Raw genomic sequence first — 21225 nt, forward strand, 5'->3', positions numbered from 1 at the left:
GGTGAAGACGTAATCAATTACGTATTTTAATGCGTTCGGTCTGCGGCAGTCATATTGGATTTGGTCATCATTATTTGATAACAGTAATACATGTGATTATAATATGAAAGCAATTGTACATGTTAAAAAATCATATTGTAATGTGTTTTCATTATGTATTATTTTGACATTTATTGTTAATTATAATCGATCTCTTTGCCCGTAGCAAACATGGCAGACTTTACTTTCACGTGTGACGTAATGTAGCTGCAACTATTCCACTGAGTGTTCGGTGTGAACGCTATATTCGAGTGGCCAAGATGACGGAGGTAAAAGTAAAGCAAGAGAGCGGGGAAGCAATGGAGATAGAGAACAGGTGCGCTCGTGTGTATAAATAAAACGTAATGTTAGCCATGTGCAGTACTCCTCCTAGTTCAGTGTTACTTCACGTTCTCATAGGACAAGTACATTTGTATGGTTTATTTTCATCTAATTTTATTAAATAAGATTCAATTGTGGTAGTCTAAAATATTGTGTGGGCAACAAATCCTCCAGTATTTTAAACTTTGTGCACATACATTTTGTAAGATTATTTTGCTGAGTGAAACTGATTAAATTGTCCTGTAACAAAAACGGTTAAAGGAATAGAAGCATTTTTTAAATATACTTCCATCAAAAGTTATTACTGTTTTTCAGCAGCATATGTACATATCCAGTGAGGGCCGTTCACCAGTATTTAAACAGTGCACCTTCTCAGAAAGTCTGCAGTGGCTTGTATGACACCAATAAAGTCTTCACTAACACAATACACACCTCTGCCAGCTCTCTGAGCTTTAAGGGATATGAAACCCTCATGTTTTCCTTCACGATTCAGATAGAGCATGCAATTTTAAGCAACTTTATAAATGACTCCTATTATCAAATGTTCTTTGTTCTCTTGGTATCTTTATTTGAAATAGCAGGGATGTAAGCTTAGGAGCTGCACCATTTTTGGTTCAGCACCGGGGTAGCGTTTGCTAATTGGTGGCTAAATTTATCACTATTTAAACAAAAACAGAGCTTTTGATTTACCTATGAAAACTATATTTATTTTTAAAGTAGACAACCCAATGTATTGATCTAGTCCAATTTTGGTATATTTGATGCCACTATTTGGCCTCCAGATACCCATATTTAAAAAAAACATTGTTACATTTTTTGCAAACTTTGAGTTTCTCACTGAAATTATTTACACACAACTACTGCAGTCATATGACAAATGGTTATAAAAGTTTCTCTGGGATTCCCTTTGTTTAGAAATAGCAGACATGTAAGGGTTTGCCATTGCTTCTTGCCAGTTAGAATGCCGCTGCTCATCTTACTTGAAATGCTTTTCAGTGAAAGGGGTTAATCAATTATCTTGTAAGGTTTTTTTTGTTGTTTTTTTATGCAGAGTAGAGATTGCCATCCAATTTGACACCTCCCACTCACTCATTCCTACTTGATCCTTCCCAAACAGCACTCTTCCCTCCCTCACCCTCCACTGGTCACCACCATCTTAGGTACTGGCAGAAGGTCTGCCAGTATGCAGTTTAGGGCTTTTTTTTTTCTCCCCCTTTGCAGTGTAGTGATCCATCCTCAAGCCTCCCACCTCTCTGACTCCTCCAAACAGTCTTTAACCTTCCTCCCTACTAATAGTGGCAGCCATCTTAGCTACTGGCAGCTGTCTGCCAGTTGTTGTTTTCTTAATTATTTATTTAATCATTATTTAATCATTTGTTTTTTTTTCTGTAGTGTAATGGTGCCCCCTACCTCCCCCTCCCTGTAATCATTAATTAGGGTGCCCCCCCCCCTTTTACAATTCATCTTTTCCTGTAGTGTAACTACCCATCCCTCCCTGGAAAAAAAAAATTCTGTGGTGTAGGGCCCTCCCACACCTTTCTGTGCTTCCTTACCGCCGGCACAAGTATCACTGTCTGTAATAATCTGGCATCTGCCTTCATATGGTTATCGAAGCACCGATCATGCTCCATTACTATATAAAGACAGATGCCCTAAGCTCAGAAACAGCAACTCTTGGCTGTCACTTTACAGTTGAGGCTGCTGTAGCTTCCTAAAGCTGCAATGTATGTGTACAATGTGCAATATACCACATGACGTATATATACTTCATTTTGGGTCAAGGGGTTAAAAAAAAACTATCCGGAGTTGAAATATTGTTAGTTTGTACAATATGTCAAACTGGCAGCAAGTTGGATTTTATTTACTCCAAGCCACTGTCATATTCCTATGAGTGGGCTCTGAAGTAGGGAGCTGTTGTACTGAGGTACCAGGTTCAGGCTTCTGTGATTTAATATTTTGGCATAGTAGTACACAAAAGGAGATAGACCCAAGACAATCAAGATATGTTCAAAATCTGCAGGATGTTTAATTAACTGGAAGTTGACAAGTATGAAATGGGCACAGTACAGGCAGGTTGTAGACACAGCAATAGCAGGCAAGATACGTAGATATGCTGTAGACAGGAAACTTTACAAAAGCAGTCTGGATACTAATATATTCCGTAGTCAGGTAACTGTGATAGCAGGCGGGATACATAGATATGCTGCAGACAGGATACGTATCGATGCTATAGACAGGTAACTTTGCAATAGCAGGCAGGGTATTTAGATTTGTCATAGACAGGTAACTCTGCAATAGCAGGCAGGGTACACAGATATGCTGCAGATAGGTAACTTTGCAATAGCAGGCAAACTACGTAGATATGCTGTAGACGGGAAACTTTACAAAAGCAGTCTGTATACGAATATATTCCGTAGTCCGGTAACTGTTATAGCAGGCGGGATACGTAGATATGCTATAGACAGGTAACTTTGCAATAGCAGGCAGGGTATGTAGATTTGCCGTAGACCGGTAACTCTGCAATAGCAGGCAGGGTACATAAATATGCAGTAAACAGGTAAATCTGCAATAACAGGCAGGAAATGTAAATATGCTGTAGACAGGTAACTCTGCAATAGCAGACAGGGTACATAAATATGCAGGAAATGTAGATATGCTGTAGACTGGTAACTCTGCAATGGCAGATGGGATACAGCTACTTCAAGAACAAGTATACTACAAACAGTCACATAATACACTTGTACTGCTGCTTCGGGAACCAAATAAGCATGCAGATTTATTAGCTGTAAGCAAGCAGGCAAAGAGTCCTGACATAGAGTGCCTTAGATAGGCCGTAGGTCCGAACCAGGAATACAGAAAGAATACCTTTTAAAGGAACAGTCTAGTCCAAAATAAACTTTAATGATTCAGATAGGGCATGTCGTTTTAAACAATTTTCCAATTTACTTTTATCATCGATTTTGCTTTGTTCTTTTGGTATTCTTAGTTGAAAGCTTAACCTAGGAGGTTCATATGCTAATTTCTTAGACCTTGAAGGCCACCTCTTTTCAGAATGCATTTTAACAGTTTTTCACCACTAGAGGGTGTTCTTGTGTTTCATATAGATAACACTGTGCTCATGCACATAAAGTTACCTGGGAGCCAGCACTGATTGGCTAAACTGCAAGTCTGTCAAAAGAATTGAAATAAAGGGGCAGTTTGCAGAGGCTTAGATACAAGATAATCACAGAGGTAAAACGTATATAAATATAACTGTGTTGGTTATGCAAAACTGGGGAATGGGTAATAAAGGGATTATCTATCTTTTAAAACAATAACAATTCTGGTGTAGACTGTCCCTTTAAATAATATGGGAGAGTAGACTGGTAAACTGACCAAAGGAGAACCTGCTAGAAATAATCACGTCACAAGCTGAGGTAAAAAATACTGGAAGTTTGAAGCAGGTAACAAAGGATTAGAAGCACCAACACAGGAGTTAGCTTCACAGTGCAAGAGCTCAGATTGAACAGAACAGTCTGCCTTAAAGGGACACAAAACCCTACATTTTTATTTTATGATTCAGATAGAGCATGCAACTTTCTCATTTACTCCTATTATAATTTTTTCTTCGTTCTCTTGCTAACTTTATTTTAAAAAGCAGGAATGTAAGCATAGGAGCCGTCCCATTTTTGGTTCAGCACCTGGGTTGCGCTTGTTGATTGGTTGTTAAATGCTGATTGCTTTAATTAGCTGTAGCTGACAAGCAGGTGAAGCAGGAAAGTAAGCAGCTTCAGGCAACAAGACTCCAAGAATCCTCTGGAAAAGCAAAGCCCTCTGGTTGCTTTAGAGGCCAAAAAATGAAGTGGCAGCAAAAGTGAAATCAAGCAGGTTTATTCAGCACATAAAGTACATAAAACATGCAATGTTTCGGGAACTCCTTCCCTTAGTCATGCAATAAAAATTGTGGTACACAACATCCTTATATACCCCTCAGCCACCAGGGGGGCAATAGAGATATTTACAAATTTAACTGTTTATTAACCAGATTCCCACTAGTCAGTATATCTCAAATCACAGAATGGGACCACAATACTACAAACTGATACTATATATAGAATTAGAAAGCGGTAGACGATCACTATTTATAACATTCTGTTATTCACTCTTTCAGAAACTTTGCATTGAAATGCAAAAATATCAACATGCTCCTGGCTGAGGCTCTCTCTCTTTTTGCCAGCTTTTTTGCCTGCAGCAGAGAAGGGGCGCTCAGATGGTGTTGAGGTGCCTGAGATGCATAAGTAGGGTTTTGCCAATTTCACCAAAGTGGGATATTTATCTTTGTTAACTCTCCACCAATGCAAAGGGTTTTCCTCCTTCACAAAGGGCCTCTTAAAGTAAGTCTGGACTTAATTTTAACATAAAAATATCTTGAATATCTATATGCAATGGTAAATTACCAGATATAAGGCTAGGGGAAAAATATCTAGTCTGCTCTTAAAATAACAGACATACTTATAGAGCTTGAATTTGGTACATATTACAATTAATTAAAACAATAAAAAAGTCAAAAGCGTTAATGACTATATCAATAACAGGACAAAGCCTTACAAATTTATCTATACAGTACATATAATCAGCAACAGCAAGCGATCAGCTAATAATTGTGCAAACAGATAATAGTGCACATGAATTCAAATAACTACTCCCATGAATCCAGGGCTAGGTTTAAAAAACAAGCTCTGCACTATATCATGCAAAGCATAATCCAAAATCACCTGATTTAATGTAAACAATCCAAATGATGACTCCTATTATTCCTGGGTTGCACATTAGCCAGGAGTAGTTGTAAACTTATACTGTCCTGAAAAAGTGAAAAGTAAACGTCTGTAGACGGTCCTTTAGGCTAAGGGCATAACCATAAAACACAATACCATGTGCAGGAGCTCAGTGGAGAGAAGCAGCTAGTGCTGTGCACAGACCAGCTAATTGCAGATCAACTAATCGATTATATCAATTAGTTGTTGCAGCTCTAGATTAAATGGACATGAAAGTCAAAATTATTTTTTCAACTTTCGACCACTATATTTCAATTTAATTCAAATTTATTTGGTTCTCCTGGTAGCCTTGCTGAAAATCATTCCCAGGTAAGCTAATGAGCAGCACTGGACCTACTAGGAGTTAGCATTACCATTTGGACCTTCAGGGTTAATAGTCACTCTTTAGATAACAAATAGGGATCTTTTGTTCTCACTGTGTGGACATCAGTGGGGATACGCACCCATGTTTTTACTGGCCTCTGTTTTCATACCTAAATGCTTAGAAATAGCTTAAAGTGATGGTAAACTCTTTGTATCCAAAAGCTGTAACTATATAATCTGTGTTCTAATTATAATATGACCAAATTTTTGTCTAATCATGTATATGTAAAATAACTTACAAACGCAGTTTGTACATGAAGCTCTGATGCGAGCCCCCTCCTGCCCCCTGTAGTCGAATAATAAATCATTCTGATCAGCATCCAATCAGCAAGCTTGTCATTCGACAGTTAACTTCTAGGTCCGAGTTATACGCATGTGCAGTGTATCTAATTTCTCCCAACATGCTCCTCCAAACGGAGGCTTTGCAAAACTGCGCAGAATTTGCGCTTGCATGTTAATGTTGCGCATGTGTAGGGGGACACTTCACACTGTCACACTAAATTAAACAATGATTTCTTCATTCAAGAGCGTTTCATTGTTTACTTGGATCTGTGCCAGTAAGAGTCTCATAGTTATTTTATGATGATATACGTATAGCACTTTTGAACTACTTATTATTATTCCAATGAACTGGAATTTACATGTAAATATATGCTTTGTTAAAAATAGGTAATTATGGACTATATAAAAATGTTGTTTTATAAAAAAGGTATAAACAGTAATGCAGATATGATTTATTTTATGTGTGTATTACTATATATAAATTGACATATCATACATCATCTATAGCCTTGCACATGTGCTATTAGAGAGCCGTGTCGAGCGCGTAGAGGTTCTGACGTGTATAACGGATGGGACCGCTATGCACATCACTTTGGTGCTTGAAGTAAAATTTGTGGGGAGGAGCTGACACAATATACAATCATTAGAAAGGGAAACCTATAAAACTAAAGTAAGTACAAAAAACCTTGTTAATGCGGTTTACATATTAGATGTATGAAGAGTATCATTACACAATTGTACAAGTGCAGTGTTTACCGTCATTTTAATAGTGATTACCCACACACTCAGATTGCAAATACATTTTTTACTTACGTTTTATTCAGTTAGTTTTTAACTATTGTTAATAAATGTTATATTTTAACTTTTTTTGCTCTGATATATATATAAAATTTGGAACGTGGAATAATAGTATATTAGTTTACCTAAGGGATATGCTAGCTTTTCTTTTCTCTAGAAAATGCTAGCATTTTCTTTTAATTATAAATGTTACTTAAAGGGAAATGTAGCCACCAATCAGCAAGCACTACCCAGGTGCTGAATCAAAAATGGGCAAGCTCCTATGCTTACATTCCTGCTTTTTCTTTGCAAAGCACAAAGTTACTATAGCTATGTTTATTTCCGGTTAATCACTGTTTTTCTTCTGTAGTTGGCATGAAAATGGCCTTGGATATTTGTACACTTAATGGTGCTGGAACTAGAAAGGGATAAAGCTACACCTCCACTAATGAAGCCCATAAAGACCAATACATACATATGAAGTTATCAGTACACACCTCTGTTTAGACAAGGATTTCCTGTTGTAATGGTATCTGGACTGCCTGGTTGGAACCAGACTTACTTTGGGAACCCTTCATCTCAGTGAAAGGCCTTGAGTGGGCTATGAGGCTAAACCCTGGGTAATCACTATCTCATAAGCAGACTTTTACAGCTATGTTCATTCCCAGTTGAGGTCCGCTCTTTATTTGTGTACTCTATAAATTTACCATTTAAATATTGCACTCAAAATCATTTTTGTACATCCCATGTAAAAACAAATAACACTGGTGGATCCTTGTTTGTGGACAGCAATGATCTATAGCAGCGGTCGCCAACCAGTGGTCCATGGACCACTGGTGGTCCACGATAAGATGTTGGTGGTCCTTGACACCATCAAGCAGAAATGAATCTTCTCTAATGGTGTCACCCCCGTCGTGCTGCAACTCCCTACAGTGCCTGGCTGGACATCAGTGAAAACAGACGGAGGAGGACTTAAATTACAATCTCCCTACGCACATTGCGTAGTACTGCGCAACTTGCATAGCTAGATTGTATTTTCAACTCCTCCCGCCCAGCGTGCTGCTCAGAGAAAGATGCTTCCATTCTAAAGCCAGCAGAGGTTGATATAGTCTTGGCTTGAAATAGTGGAATTAAAGTATATAAAAAAAGAAAATCTTAATTTTTTTTTTGCTCATATTTCATTTATTTTCTTCCCTTTACCTGTCTCTTTGTAGTAGTTTTCCTAATTCCTTCAGATGGACTTATATCAGTTTGTCTTCCTCCCCTCCATCTTCTCCTTTTTTTTTTTTATTTATTAAATATTAATTATTTTTCATTCTAATAATTTTCCCGCGCACAAAGCCGTTCCACCTGAATTCCAGTAATTGCCATCCAGCAGATCAGCCATATCCCACCAGTATTATAGTAATTGCCAGTAACATCAGTCGTGGTTAGCTCCTCACATCCATATTGAGAGCTTTCCTTTCTGATATAAAATTAATTTATGACTCTGATGTCTGTCCATGATCACAAGTAGTTTTGAATAATTCCTAACTGGGGAGGTGACTTGGAAGTCTTGTGGACCTTTTAAACATAATAATTTTTTTTCCCACTTTCTGCCTCTCTGTTTCCAGCTCAAAAGTTGGCACTCGCCTTCATCTGTCATTTGGAAGTATTCTCTCAGTTCTGTCATTTAGTGAGTTAATTCCAGAAAATAATTCTTAAAAATATGTAAATATATACATAATGTAAACTTAACTATGGTTATACTAGTTATGTACAGTGTGTGTATATACATTATACAGGTTTGTACCTTTAATAAAAAAAATCATGGAATCATGTTAGTGGTCCACGGGATTCAAAATTGTGAGTTTAGTGGTCCCTGAGGTCCGAAAGGTTGGTGACCCCTGATTTATAGCACTGGTCTTCAAACCTGTTCTCAGGCCTCCCCAGCAGGCCATGTTTTCAGGATGAGAGCAGGTAAAATAACCATGTTTACTGATCAGCTGAATATTTCACCTGTGCTCCTGTTCAGATATCCTCAAAATGTGATCTGTTAGGGAGGCCTGAGCACAGGTTTGAAAACCAGTGATCTAAAGCTGCAATAGTTTCCCTTCCTATGGCAACTGCTGTAAGTGATTGTGAGAGTTCATTTCATATAAAATGGGTCTTGTGTGTGATACTAATGTTTGTATGGATGGTATGAGAGAAACCATGTATTTGCACAGGTACACAAGGATTTATTTATTTTTTAATATATATTCAACCCTACAATTTTACAAATCTGCATATAAAAGAGTAATACAGTATCTAATATGATGATTTATTTTGGCTTGTTGCAATGGATCTACTGAAAGGAAGAGAACATTTGATGCCCTATTCATTCTGATACTTTTCCTTCAGGATTATAGAGCTGTGTCAGCAGTTCCCTCACGGTATTACAGACCAAGTTATCCAGAATGAGATGCCTCACATTGAAGCTAAACAACGTGCTATGACTATCAACCGGCTGCTGTCCACTGTAAGTATCTTTGTCATTTACTGAACACTGCAAATGTTATGGTTATTATAGTGTTAAAGGGGCATAAAAGAGCAAAGTGAAAATGTGCTAATGTGTAAGGGACTGTTGTTGTACTATTGCTTAAACAAAACTGTTTTTAATCCTTGCTACAGGATTAAATACATAGTTGAAGTGAGCTCCAAATCATCTCAAAATCGGCAGCATGTGGCCGAACATGGCTGGAAATTGTAGGATATTCACATATGCCACGCCTTATTAGCTCAATTGTTCAGCTCTACATAGGAAGCCTATTGCCAGCTGACTCTGTTTAAAGGGCCGCAATAGTAAAAAAAAAAAAAAAAAATAGAGCATGTCATTCTAAGAATTTCAACCCAGTAATACTATGTGCTTAACCATGGCAAAGAGGTTAAACTCACAGTAGGACTGCTTGGGACCCACAAAGCACTGCTGGTTTTGAGTGGAAATGGTCACCATTCCAACCTGCACCACTAGTTATACAGCTGAGTTGTGTGGGGTATTTAGAACATAAAAGCTGAGTCAGAAGTGAAACTGGAAAGAAACAAACACAACTTTATTTAATTCCCTCTAATCATGGTTGCTGCTATTTTGGAACATAGGTTACACTGCAGGTATCTGAAGTAGAGTTGCTGCACATGTGCAAATACATCAGCACTCAAATGTAATGAGACCTATTTCAACATGGTGGCTGGCACTATGACTAGAGGGAGGTGGGGAATAACCTCAATACTATGCTTATAAAATGTGTTTGTCGTTAAACTAATAGTTAACGTCTGCTTCAGACCATCAATTCACTATTAGTAGATATCTGAACTTATCTTATATACCGCACGGCTATTGACTAAGAGGTGAAAACGTCACCTCTTAGCAAAAAAATTTTTTAGCCGTGGGCTGCTGTAGCAGCTAAGAACGCCGATCAGTTGAAACAATTAAAGGAGCTTTCTACATGAAGTATCTTATACTTCATGAATGAATGAAAGCCCCCTTTATTTGTTTCAATTGTCAATCCTAGCATTTGTTTAGATAACGTTCTTGGTTTGTGTGCCAGATCGCCGCTTGGATAACGTTCTTGGTTTGTGTGCCAGATTGCAGTTCAGATAAAGTCAGTGCACAAAATATGTGAATACACCTGAACGCACCATTTTAACTGATAAATGGAGGTTGTATTTTAATGTTCAAGGAAAAGGGTTTGTTCACAAATTAGTCAATCACAAATTTAATTTTCTTTTCCTAACGATCTGAGCATGCACACACAAAACATTGAAAAAAATGTGGAGCATTTCAGTTTGTGAACAAGATCCATTTTATGCCATGATGCATGCCTTTTCTGCTTTTCAAAATGATGTGGTTGATGAGTTAAAATGAAAATAAAAAATCTGGCATCCTATATAATGGAAAAGTACCACCTTTTTCCTTTTAGTTCCACACTCCATAGAGTGGCAAGGAAAGCAAGGTCTTCCCCAAGAGAACAAAGTAACTGCATAACAGAAGTTAATCAAATACAGTATGCAATTTTAAGAGGCTTTTTAAACCATGACATTTTTAACTTTGACTGTCGTGTTCTTTTTAGATGATTGTCGAGTAGCTTCACAGCTGAGTTGCAACCATTTCAAAATTTGTATTTACATAAAGCTGACAGTTTTAATGCTACTAATATTTTTTAAGTGTTAAAATTCTTTTAACATGTTGGCATTTTCAGTATTTAAAATGTAATATTTTTTTTTCTATTTTAAATCGCTGTCTTTTTTTAGAATTTGCATTTCAAATTGTTCTTCCCTATTCCCGTAAAATCAGACGGGTAAATTAACGATTAAACCGAATATATAGGATAGCCTAGCGTTTTTTTTTTTTTTTAGAGAAGTATAGAATCAACATCATGGGTTTGAAACCAAGTTTCTTACACTTCAGAAGGAAATATAGGATGACTTGATGGACCTATTAGTTCTTATCTGTTGTGTAAATCTTTATTTGTACGTGGATGCAGATTTTCACAAAATTATGTATGTCTTAAACATTGTATGGATTGTTTATTTTACCACTATTTAAGGGACAGCTGGACCTCCTTAGAAGTGCCGCCGGACTCCTGTACAGAATTAAGGATGCTCAAACTGCGGGGTGAGCTATATTTATTTACTATTCAGTGTTCTCTACAGAAATAAAAAAGTAGTTGGGGGAGGGGGGCAGTGTAGTACTTTCTTATTTTAATTTCTTCTGCTATTCAAAGCACAAATAAATTGCATAATTGAACACATTTTTTAATAATAATTTGAGCATTAAATGTTGATTTTTTTTTTTAAATTAATTTGAGCTTATTTTTGGGTAAGATTTTAGTTGGGTGGTCAGTAAAATCAGCCGGGTGCACCCATTTAAAAGTTCCTAGGGAGAAAACTGCCATTGAAGAAATAAGAAAAGTATCCACATGATATGTATTTTAGTACATTATTTTAGCATTATGATACTGTTATTTAATATTTTCTGGAAATCATAGAAATTCCTTTACACAGTGACCACAAGTGATTTTATTTTCTTTGCAGTAAGATGAAGGGGTCAGATAATCAAGAGAAACTAGTTTATCAAATAATCGAGGATGCAGCTAACAAAGGTATGTTATGCACTCATCGAGAAAATGATTTCACATGTAGATTTCACATTAGACAAATGCATTGCAAATGTAACTTCTTTTCTTATGATTAAAATCCATTTGATAAAAGGAATGTGTTCAGTTTTTAATATCTGAACCCATCTAGTGTAGTAATGTGGATTATTAAAGTAATAAAAGAAGTGTTGGGTAAAATAAATAGGCATTTATTTTAAGATTGTCTAAAAATAACTTGGTTACGTTTATCATGAAATTCTTTCTCTGGGTATCCTTTGTTAAAAATAAACCTAGGTAAGCTCAAGAACGTGCATGTGTCTAGCATTTTATGGCAGCAGTGTTTGCAACAGTGTATAACATTGTTGCAAACACTGCTACGATAGCGTATAAAGATGTGTACACTCCTTGTCTCCTTTGAGTCTCCCTGGGTTTATACTTGACCAAGAGAATGAAGAAAATTGGACTATATACTGTAAGTAAACTGGAAAGTTGATTATAATAACACATTCTATCCAAACTATGAAAATTTAATTTTTACTTAACTGTACCTTTTTTAAATAATGTAAGCCATTTAAAAAATAAAATGTAGCTTCAGTTATTTGCCAGTTTGTAATATATCAAGGGGACATAGGTTCACTCTGCAGTAGCCAATGGTCTTGATACGGACTAGAAATATGCATTGCCATTTATCGCTGGTATGTTCATGTTCTATAAATACTCTTTATAAAAGGTGGCACTGAAAGACACTATATATATATATATATATATATATATATATATATATATATATATATATATATATATATATATATATATATATATATATATATATATATTATTCTTAATTAATTAAAAATAACTCTGGGTTGTGTTTTTCAGGTATTTGGAGCAGAGACATAAGATATAAAAGCAATCTGCCTTTGACAGAAATCAACAAAATTCTTAAGAACTTGGAAAGTAAGAAACTCATTAAAGCTGTAAAGTCTGTAGCGGTGAGTTTTGTTTGTTTTTGTCTTTTGTGTTGCACACATGGTTTGGTTATTTCATATTAAAGGAACCTTAAACATTTTGAGATGGTAATATAAAAGTCTGCAATATACTTTTATTATTTATTTTGTTCCCTTTTTTGTAATTCCATTCTGAAATTGTGAGCTAGAAATGGAAGTGCAGAACACTGTTCTATTCTGCTCAGTCATTGGCTGCACACTGTAGTGACCTATTTATAACTGTCCGTAATTGGCCACAGCAGAGAAGGTAACCCAAGTTACAACATGGCAGCTCCCATTGTTTTATAGACACTAAGGGGCCTATCTATCAAGCTCTGAACAGAACTTGAAGGCCCGTGTTTCTGTTCCATGGCATGCATAACCCTGTCCGCCTGCTCTGAGCAAGCGGACAGACATCACCGGAAATCAACCCGATTGAGTACGATCGGGTTGGTTGACACCTCTCTGCTGGCAGCCGGTTGGCCGAGAGTCTGCAGGGGGCAGTGTTGCACCAGAAGCTCTTCTGAGCTGCTGGTGCAATGCTGAATACGGAGAGCGTATTGCTCTCCGCATTCAGCAATGTCTGTCGGACCTGATCCGTACTGTCGGATCAGGTCCGACAGACATTTGTTAAATTGGCCTCTTAAGCTTTACACTTATTTTGTCAATATTTGAACAGCTAATGAAACTTTAAAAAATACATCTATATGTTATTCTCTGACTTATCTTTTCTTTGAATGCCCATTCTATCTAGCATTTACTTAGGCCTAGATTTGGAGTTTGGCGGTAGCCGTGAAAACCAGCGTTAGAGGCTCTTAACGCTGGTTTTAGGCTACCGCCGGTATTTGGAGTCAGTCAAAAAAGGGTCTAACGCTCACTTTTCAGCCGCGACTTTTCCATACCCCAGATCCCCTTACGTCAATTGCATAACCTATCTTTTCAATGGGATCTTTCTAACTCCGGTATTTAGAGTCGTGTCTGAAGTGAGCGTTAGAAATCTAACGACAAAACTCCAGCCGCAGAAAAAAGTCAGTAGTTAAGAGCTTTCTGGGCTAACGCCGGTTCATAAAGCTCTTAACTACTGTGCCCTAAAGTACACTAACACCCATAAACTACCTATGTACCCCTAAACCGAGGCCCCCCCACATCGCCGACACTCGATTACATTTTTTTAACCCCTAATCTGCCGACCGCCACCTACGTTATACTTATGTACCCCTAATCTGCTGCCCCTAACACCGCCGACCCCTATATTATATTTATTAACCCCTAACCTGCCCCCCACAACGTCGCAGCCAGCTACCTACAATAATTAACCCCTAATCTGCCGACCGCAAAGAGCCGCCACCTACATTATAGCTATGTACCCCTAATCTGCTGCGCCTAACACCGCCGACCCCTATATTATATTTATTAACCCCTAATCTGCCCCCCTCAACGTCGCCTCCACCTGCCTACACTTATTAACCCCTAATCTGCCGAGCGGACCGCACCGCTACTATAATAAAGTTATTAACCCCTAATCCGCCTCACTAACCCTATAATAAATAGTATTAACCCCTAATCTGCCCTCCCTAACATCGCCGACACCCAACTTCAATTATTAACCCCTAATCTGCCGACCGGACCTCACCGCTACTCTAATAAATGTATTAACCCCTAAAGCTAAGTCTAACCCTAACACTAACACCCCCCCTAAATTAAATATAATTTTAATCTAACGAAATTAATTAACTCTTCTTAAATAAATTATTCCTATTTAAAGCTAAATACTTACCTGTAAAATAAATCCTAATATAGCTACAATATAAATTATAATGATATTATAGCTATTTTAGGATTAATATTTATTTTACAGGTAACTTTGTATTTATTTTAACCAGGTACAATAGCTATTAAATAGTTAAGAACTATTTAATAGCTAAAATAGTTAAAATAATTACAAATTTACCTGTAAAATAAATCCTAACCTAAGTTACAATTAAACCTAACACTACACTATCAAGAAATAAATTAAATAAAATACCTATAATTATCTACAATTAAACCTAACACTACACTATCAATAAATAAATTAAATACAATTCCTACAAATACAATGAAATAAACTAACTAAAGTACAAAAAATAAAAAAGAACTAAGTTACAAAAAATAAAAAAATATTTACAAACATTAGAAATATATTACAACAATTTTAAACTAATTACACCTACTCTAAGCCCCCTAATAAAATAACAAAGCCCCCAAAATAAAAAAAATGCCCTACCCTATTCTAAATTACTAAAGTTCAAAGCTCTTTTACCTTACCAGCCCTGAACAGGGCCCTTTGCGGGGCATGCCCCAAGAAGTTCAGCTCTTTTGCCTGTAAAAAAAAACATACAATACCCCCCCCCCCCAACATTACAACCCACCACCCACATACCCCTAATCTAACCCAAACCCCCCTTAAATAAACCTAACACTAAGCCCCTGAAGATCTCCCTACCTTGAGTCGTCTTCACCCAGCCGAGCCAAATTCTTCATCCAAGCGGAGCAAGAAGAGGTCCTCCATCCGGTAGAAGTCTTCATCCAAGTGGGGCAGAAGAGGTCTTCCATCCGATTGAAGTCTTCATCCAAGCGGAATCTTCTATCGTCATCCATCCGGAGCGGAGCGGCAGCATCCTGAAGACCTCCGACGCGGAACATCCATCCTGGCCGACGACTGAACGACGAATGACGGTTCCTTTAAATGACGTCATCCAAGATGGCGTCCCTCGAATTCCGATTGACTCCATCAGCCAATCAGAATATTCCTACCTTAATTCCGATTGGCTGATAGGATTCTATCAGCCAATCGGAATTCGAGGGACGCCATCATGACGTCATTTAAAGGAACCGTCATTCGTCGTTCAGTCGTCGGCCAGGATGGATGTTCCGCGTCGGAGGTCTTCAGGATGCTGCCGCTCCAGATGGATGACGATAGAAGATTCCGCTTGGATGAAGACTTCAATCGGATGGAAGACCTCTTCTGCCCCGCTTGGATGAAGACTTCTACCGGATGGAGGACCTCTTCTTGCTCCGCTTGGATGAAGAATTTGGCTCGGCTGGGTGAAGACGACTCAAGGTAGGGAGATCTTCAGGGGCTTAGTGTTAGGTTTATTTAAGGGGGCTTTGGGTTCGATTAGGGGTATGTGGGTGGTGGGTTGTAATGTTGGGGGGGGGGGGGTTATTGTATGTTTTTTTTTTTACAGGCAAAAGAGCTGAACTTCTTGGGGCATGCCCCGCAAAGGGCCCTGTTCAGGGCTGGTAAGGTAAAAGAGCTTTGAACTTTAGTAATTTAGAATAGGGTAGGGCATTTTTTTATTTTGGGGGGCTTTATTTTATTAGGGGGCTTAGAGTAGGTGTAATTAGTTTAAAATTGTTGTAATATATTTCTAATGTTTTTGTAAATATTTATTATATTTTTATTTTTTGTAACTTAGTTCTTTTTTATTTTTTGTACTTTAGTTAGTTTATTTCATTGTATTTATTTGTAGGAATTGTATTTAATTTATTTATTGATAGTGTAGTGTTAGGTTTAATTGTAGATAATTATAGGTATTTTATTTAATTTATTTCTTGATAGTGTAGTGTTAGGTTTAATTGTAACTTAGGTTAGGATTTATTTTACAGGTAAATTTGTAATTATTTTAACTATTTTAGCTATTAAATAGTTCTTAACTATTTAATAGCTATTGTACCTGGTTAAAATAAATACAAAGTTACCTGTAAAATAAATATTAATCCTAAAATAGCTATAATATCTTTATAATTTATATTGTAGCTATATTAGGATTTATTTTACAGGTAAGTATTTAGCTTTAAATAGGAATAATTTATTTAAGAAGAGTTAATTAATTTCGTTAGATTAAAATTATATTTAATTTAGGGGGGTGTTAGACTTAGCTTTAGGGGTTAATACATTTATTAGAATAGCGGTGAGCTCCAGTCGGCAGTTTAGGGGTTAATAATTGAAGTTAGGTGTCGGCGATGTTAGGGAGGGCAGATTAGGGGTTAATACTATTCATTATAGGGTTAGTGAGGCGGATTAGGGGTTAATAACTTTATTATAGTAGCGGTGCGGTCCGCTCGGCAGATTAGGGGTTAATAAGTGTAGGCAGGTGGAGGCGACGTTGAGGGGGCAGATTAGGGGTTAATAAATATAATATAGGGGTCGGCGGTGTTAGGGGCAGCAGATTGGGGGTACATACGGATAATGTAAGTAGCGGCGGTTTACGGAGCGGCAGATTAGGGGTTAAAAATAATATACAGGGGGCGGCAGATTAGGGGTTAATAAGTGTAAGGTTAGGGGTGTTTAGACTCGGGGGAAATGTTAGAGTGTTAGGTGCAGACGTAGGAAGTGTTTCCCCATAGCAAACAATGGGGCTGCGTTAGGAGCTGAACGCGGCTTTTTTGCAGGTGTTAGGTTTTTTTTTCAGCTCAAACAGCCCCATTGTTTCCTATAGGGGAATCGTGCACGAGCACGTTTTTGAGGCTGGCCGCGTCCGTAAGCAACTCTGGTATCGAGAGTTGAAGTTGCGTTAAATATGCTCTAGGCTCCTTTTTTGGAGCCTAACGCAGCCATTCTGTGGACTCTCAATACCAGAGTTATTTTAAAGGTGCGGCCAGAAAAAAGCCAGCGTTAGATACGCGGGTCGTTACCGACAAAACTCTAAATCTAGCCGTTAGTGTTTAATGTCCCTTTAAGTGCAGTAGAGCTCACAAAGCATTTCTAGATACAACCCCCACACCCATGCAGAGCCGTAGCTATCACTGTAACCGTGATATCCTTTACTAGGAGCATTCTTGCTGATACATGTATTTTACAAAAGCCTGAAATGCAATTGTGCATTTGTCAATGTAATATTTATCTACTAGATATAGCACAAATAAAAGCTAATCTAGATTTGACTTTTTAAAAGAAACACTGTTGGAGAAAAACAATCATTTTATTCAACACAGGAACTTGAATGCATGAATAATGCAGTAAAATAAAAGTATAAAGAGGTAAATGAGTTATTTGAATGTATTGCTTATTTCTTATAGGTTACTCACCTTGAAAATGGTATTCTAATTTCTGTCTGTGTTTCACCTAAGATAGAGAATTTAAAAAGGTATTAGATTTTTTTTTTTTTTTTAATGCCGAATCCTGTCTCTTATTTAAACCTTTTTTTAGTTTTAGGCTTGCAGGATGTCTTTCTCAATCAATAGCTGTGGAAGTTGTCAAATTTAGCCAATGAGTAATAGCGGAAGTAACTATCAGACAGCATTAAAGGGACAAACCCTAAATACATTTCATGCACCCCCCTGTAATTATAGGTGCTGCCATTATGAGGGAGAGTTGCTGCAGATGTGCAAACAGGTCGGTACTGGAATGCAATGAAAGCTAGATTTCAACATTGCGGCAAACATGACTAGAGGCAGTGGGGAATTACCTCAGTACTACACTTGTATTTAGTGTTTAATGCCCCTTTTAATAGGAAATACACAACCAATACTGATGCATTAGTTTCACTATACAGTCAACTAGCTTATCCCCTTAAGGACCGGGCATTTCAAACTAATAATTCCCTAGAGACCACAGCATTTTTAACATTTTTGCCATCACTCCATTTAAACAGAAATAGATCCTTGTTGTTTTTTTTTTTATTTGCAAATCAACACTATATATATATATATATATATATATATATATATATATATATATATATATATATATATATATATATATATATATATATTTATTTTTAGTAGACAACCCAAAGTATTGCTCTAGGCCCATTTTGGTATATTTCATGCCACCATTTCACCGCTAAATGCGATCAAATAAAAAAAAAAAAATCTTACACTTTTTCACAAACTTTAGGTTTCTCACTAAAATTATAACAGCTCTCTTCCCTCCCCCACCCCCCAATGGTCACCCCCATTTTAAGTACTGACAGTCTGCCAGTATGCAGTTTTACACTTTTTATTTTTTATTTTGTATTATTATTATTGTCCTTAGTGTAGGATTACCCCCTTACCTTCCCACCTCCATTTTCCCTCCCAAAAAGCTCTCTAACCCTTCCCTCTCTAACTAATTATCACCATCTTAGGTACTGGCAGCTGTTTTCCAGTACCCAGTTTTCCAAAATTTGTCAATTTGTATTTATTTAAAAAAAAAAAAAAAAAAAACCTTCCGCTTTCCAAATTTTTTTTTTTTTTTCCTGTAGCGTAATGGGGCTGCCTACCAGCCTCCTCCTTACCCTCCAACGCCACCAACAATCGGCACCACCGCTGCCCGATGCAGAAATAGTGCAATCTTTCTACTTTTAGTGATATTGTGGCAGAGAGAGACCCAGGACAGCAGCGTTGTTAGGGGGTTATTAAATTATATATGTTAAGCATTTTCAGTGTGTCTAAATGCTGCTCCTTCATATGTATTATGTATGGTAAAAGTTTTTTAAATGCACTGCACTTTTAAAGGGACATGCAAGTGCAATTTTCTTTCTTTATTAGAGCATTTTATCATTGTACTATTGTTTGCATATAAATGAGTTTAATTTCTGCAAATTAGTTTAACACATAGTTTGTCGGCTCTATAGCAGCAATGCACTACTGTGACCTAGCTGAACATCTGGAGAGACAGTGACAAGAGGCATATTTGGGTAGCCACCAATCATCGGCTCCCAGTAGTGCACTGCTGCTCCTGAGCCTATTTAGGTATGCTTTTCAACAAGTGATACCAATAGAACAAAGTAAATTAAAAATTCTCTTAAAATGCTCCTATTTGGCCACAAAACCAGATTAAAGTGCAACACAACAAGCCTTTTGTCTTCCAATTTAATTTGATAGCTTCAATATCTGTCTTTTTTTATACTAGGCTTCAAAGAAGAAAGTTTACATGCTGTACAACGTGCAGCCCGATCGCTCTGTGACCGGAGGAGCTTGGTACAGTGACCAGGATTTTGAGTCTGAATTTGTAGAAGTTTTAAATCAACAATGTTTTAAGTTCTTACAAACCAAGGTAAATTGCATCTACTATTGACATAAGTTTTAGTTCTTTTATGCTTTTTATTTTATGTATTACCAGTGTGTGAGTACTGTTTACAGGTATTTAAAACTTAATTTAAAAATTCAAAAATAAATAAAAAATCTTTGTACCCAGGTGGCCCTCAGTTTACAACGATTCAATTTGCACCGTTTCAGAATAACAACCTTTTTCAGTCATGTGACTGCTATTGAGAAGCAGTGCATTGATTAATATAGCCAGTAGGTGGAGCTGTCCGCTTGCGTTGCAGCAAAGATATGCAAGCCAAGCAAGCTGAAATTTAACCAGACCTGAGCTATCGAGCAGCTTGCAAAGGAACAAGATCTTCCTGTCTATACATCAGTCCAGATTGGAATGCATAGAAAGAACTGTAATGCAAAAAATGCAAGTAAAGTCTGTGTTGTGTGATTATTTTATTAGGTTTATAATGCTGTTTAGCATTTGAAGTCTTTATTTCAAAGCTTTAAAAAGAATGTATTAGGTGTTACTTATGCCCATTGTGAGAGGGTCCTGGAACCTAACTCCCTCACTTCCCATTGACTTACATTATAAACTGGGTTTCAATTTACAACGGTTTTGATTTACAACCAATCCTTCTGGAACCTAACCCCGGCATAAACTGAGGGCTACCTGTATATAGATCAGTAGGAGGTCCACTTACAGCAAAAAATGTCTGATTGTGCTCTGGCTGTTTGCTGTTCACTCTTTGTAATGCAATGTTTATCTGTACATATTAGTTATGTCAATGGCTCCTAACTTTCCCAGTAACAGGTAATTAGTTAGGAAAATGACTCCCACATCAGCAGACACACGTAACCTGCTCTCTCTGTGCATGGTAGAATCTACGCTAAAAAGCAACTTTTTTTTTTTTTTTCCTCGTATACGTGCATAATTTTCATGAAAGCTGTATACTTTTTTTTTTTTTGTCTTGCCTGACCATTTCTCAGCACTGTAGTAGAAAAGCTGTTGGTTGTGGTCAGTTACATTAAAAAAGAAATGTTACTCGTTAAAAGGGCATAATACACATATGCTAAATCACTTAAAGGGACAGTCTACTCCAGAATTTGTATTGCTTAAAAAGATAGATAATCCCTTTATTACCCATTGCCCAGTTTTGCATAACCAACACTGTTATATTAATACACTTTTTACCTCTGTTATTGCGTTGTATCTAAGCCTCTGCAGACTGCCCCTTTATTTAAGTTCTTTTGACAGACATGCATTTTAGCCAATCCGTTCCCTCTCATAAGTAACTCAAGGGGCGTGAGCAATATGTTATCTAGCTGTGAAAAACTGTCAAATGCATTCAGATAAGAGGCGCCCTTCAAGATTTAGAAATTAGCATATGAGCTAGGTTTAGCTTTCAACTAAGAATACCAAAAGAACAAAGCAAATTTGATGATAAAAGTAAATGTGAAGGTTGTTTAAAATTGCATGCCCTATCTAAATCATGAGTTTTTTTTTACTAGACTGTCCCTTTT

General features: G+C 37.1%; 1 protein-coding gene across 1 annotated transcript in view; it reads left to right on the plus strand.

Annotated features, from left to right (window-relative positions):
• Positions 1–38: 38 nt before the first annotated feature.
• POLR3F (RNA polymerase III subunit F) overlaps positions 39–21225 on the plus strand; it is a 35050-nt gene continuing 13863 nt past the window's right edge. Inside the window, exons 1-7 of the mRNA XM_053709302.1 lie at positions 39–83; positions 206–355; positions 8979–9096; positions 11162–11229; positions 11649–11716; positions 12590–12702; positions 19577–19720. Of these exons, the coding sequence (XP_053565277.1) occupies positions 300–355; positions 8979–9096; positions 11162–11229; positions 11649–11716; positions 12590–12702; positions 19577–19720 (567 nt within the window). The 5' untranslated portion in view covers positions 39–83; positions 206–299. The remainder of the gene's footprint in view (positions 84–205; positions 356–8978; positions 9097–11161; positions 11230–11648; positions 11717–12589; positions 12703–19576; positions 19721–21225) is intronic.

This window comes from Bombina bombina, chromosome 4 (genome assembly GCF_027579735.1).
Source record: "Bombina bombina isolate aBomBom1 chromosome 4, aBomBom1.pri, whole genome shotgun sequence".
NCBI lineage: Eukaryota > Metazoa > Chordata > Amphibia > Anura > Bombinatoridae > Bombina > Bombina bombina.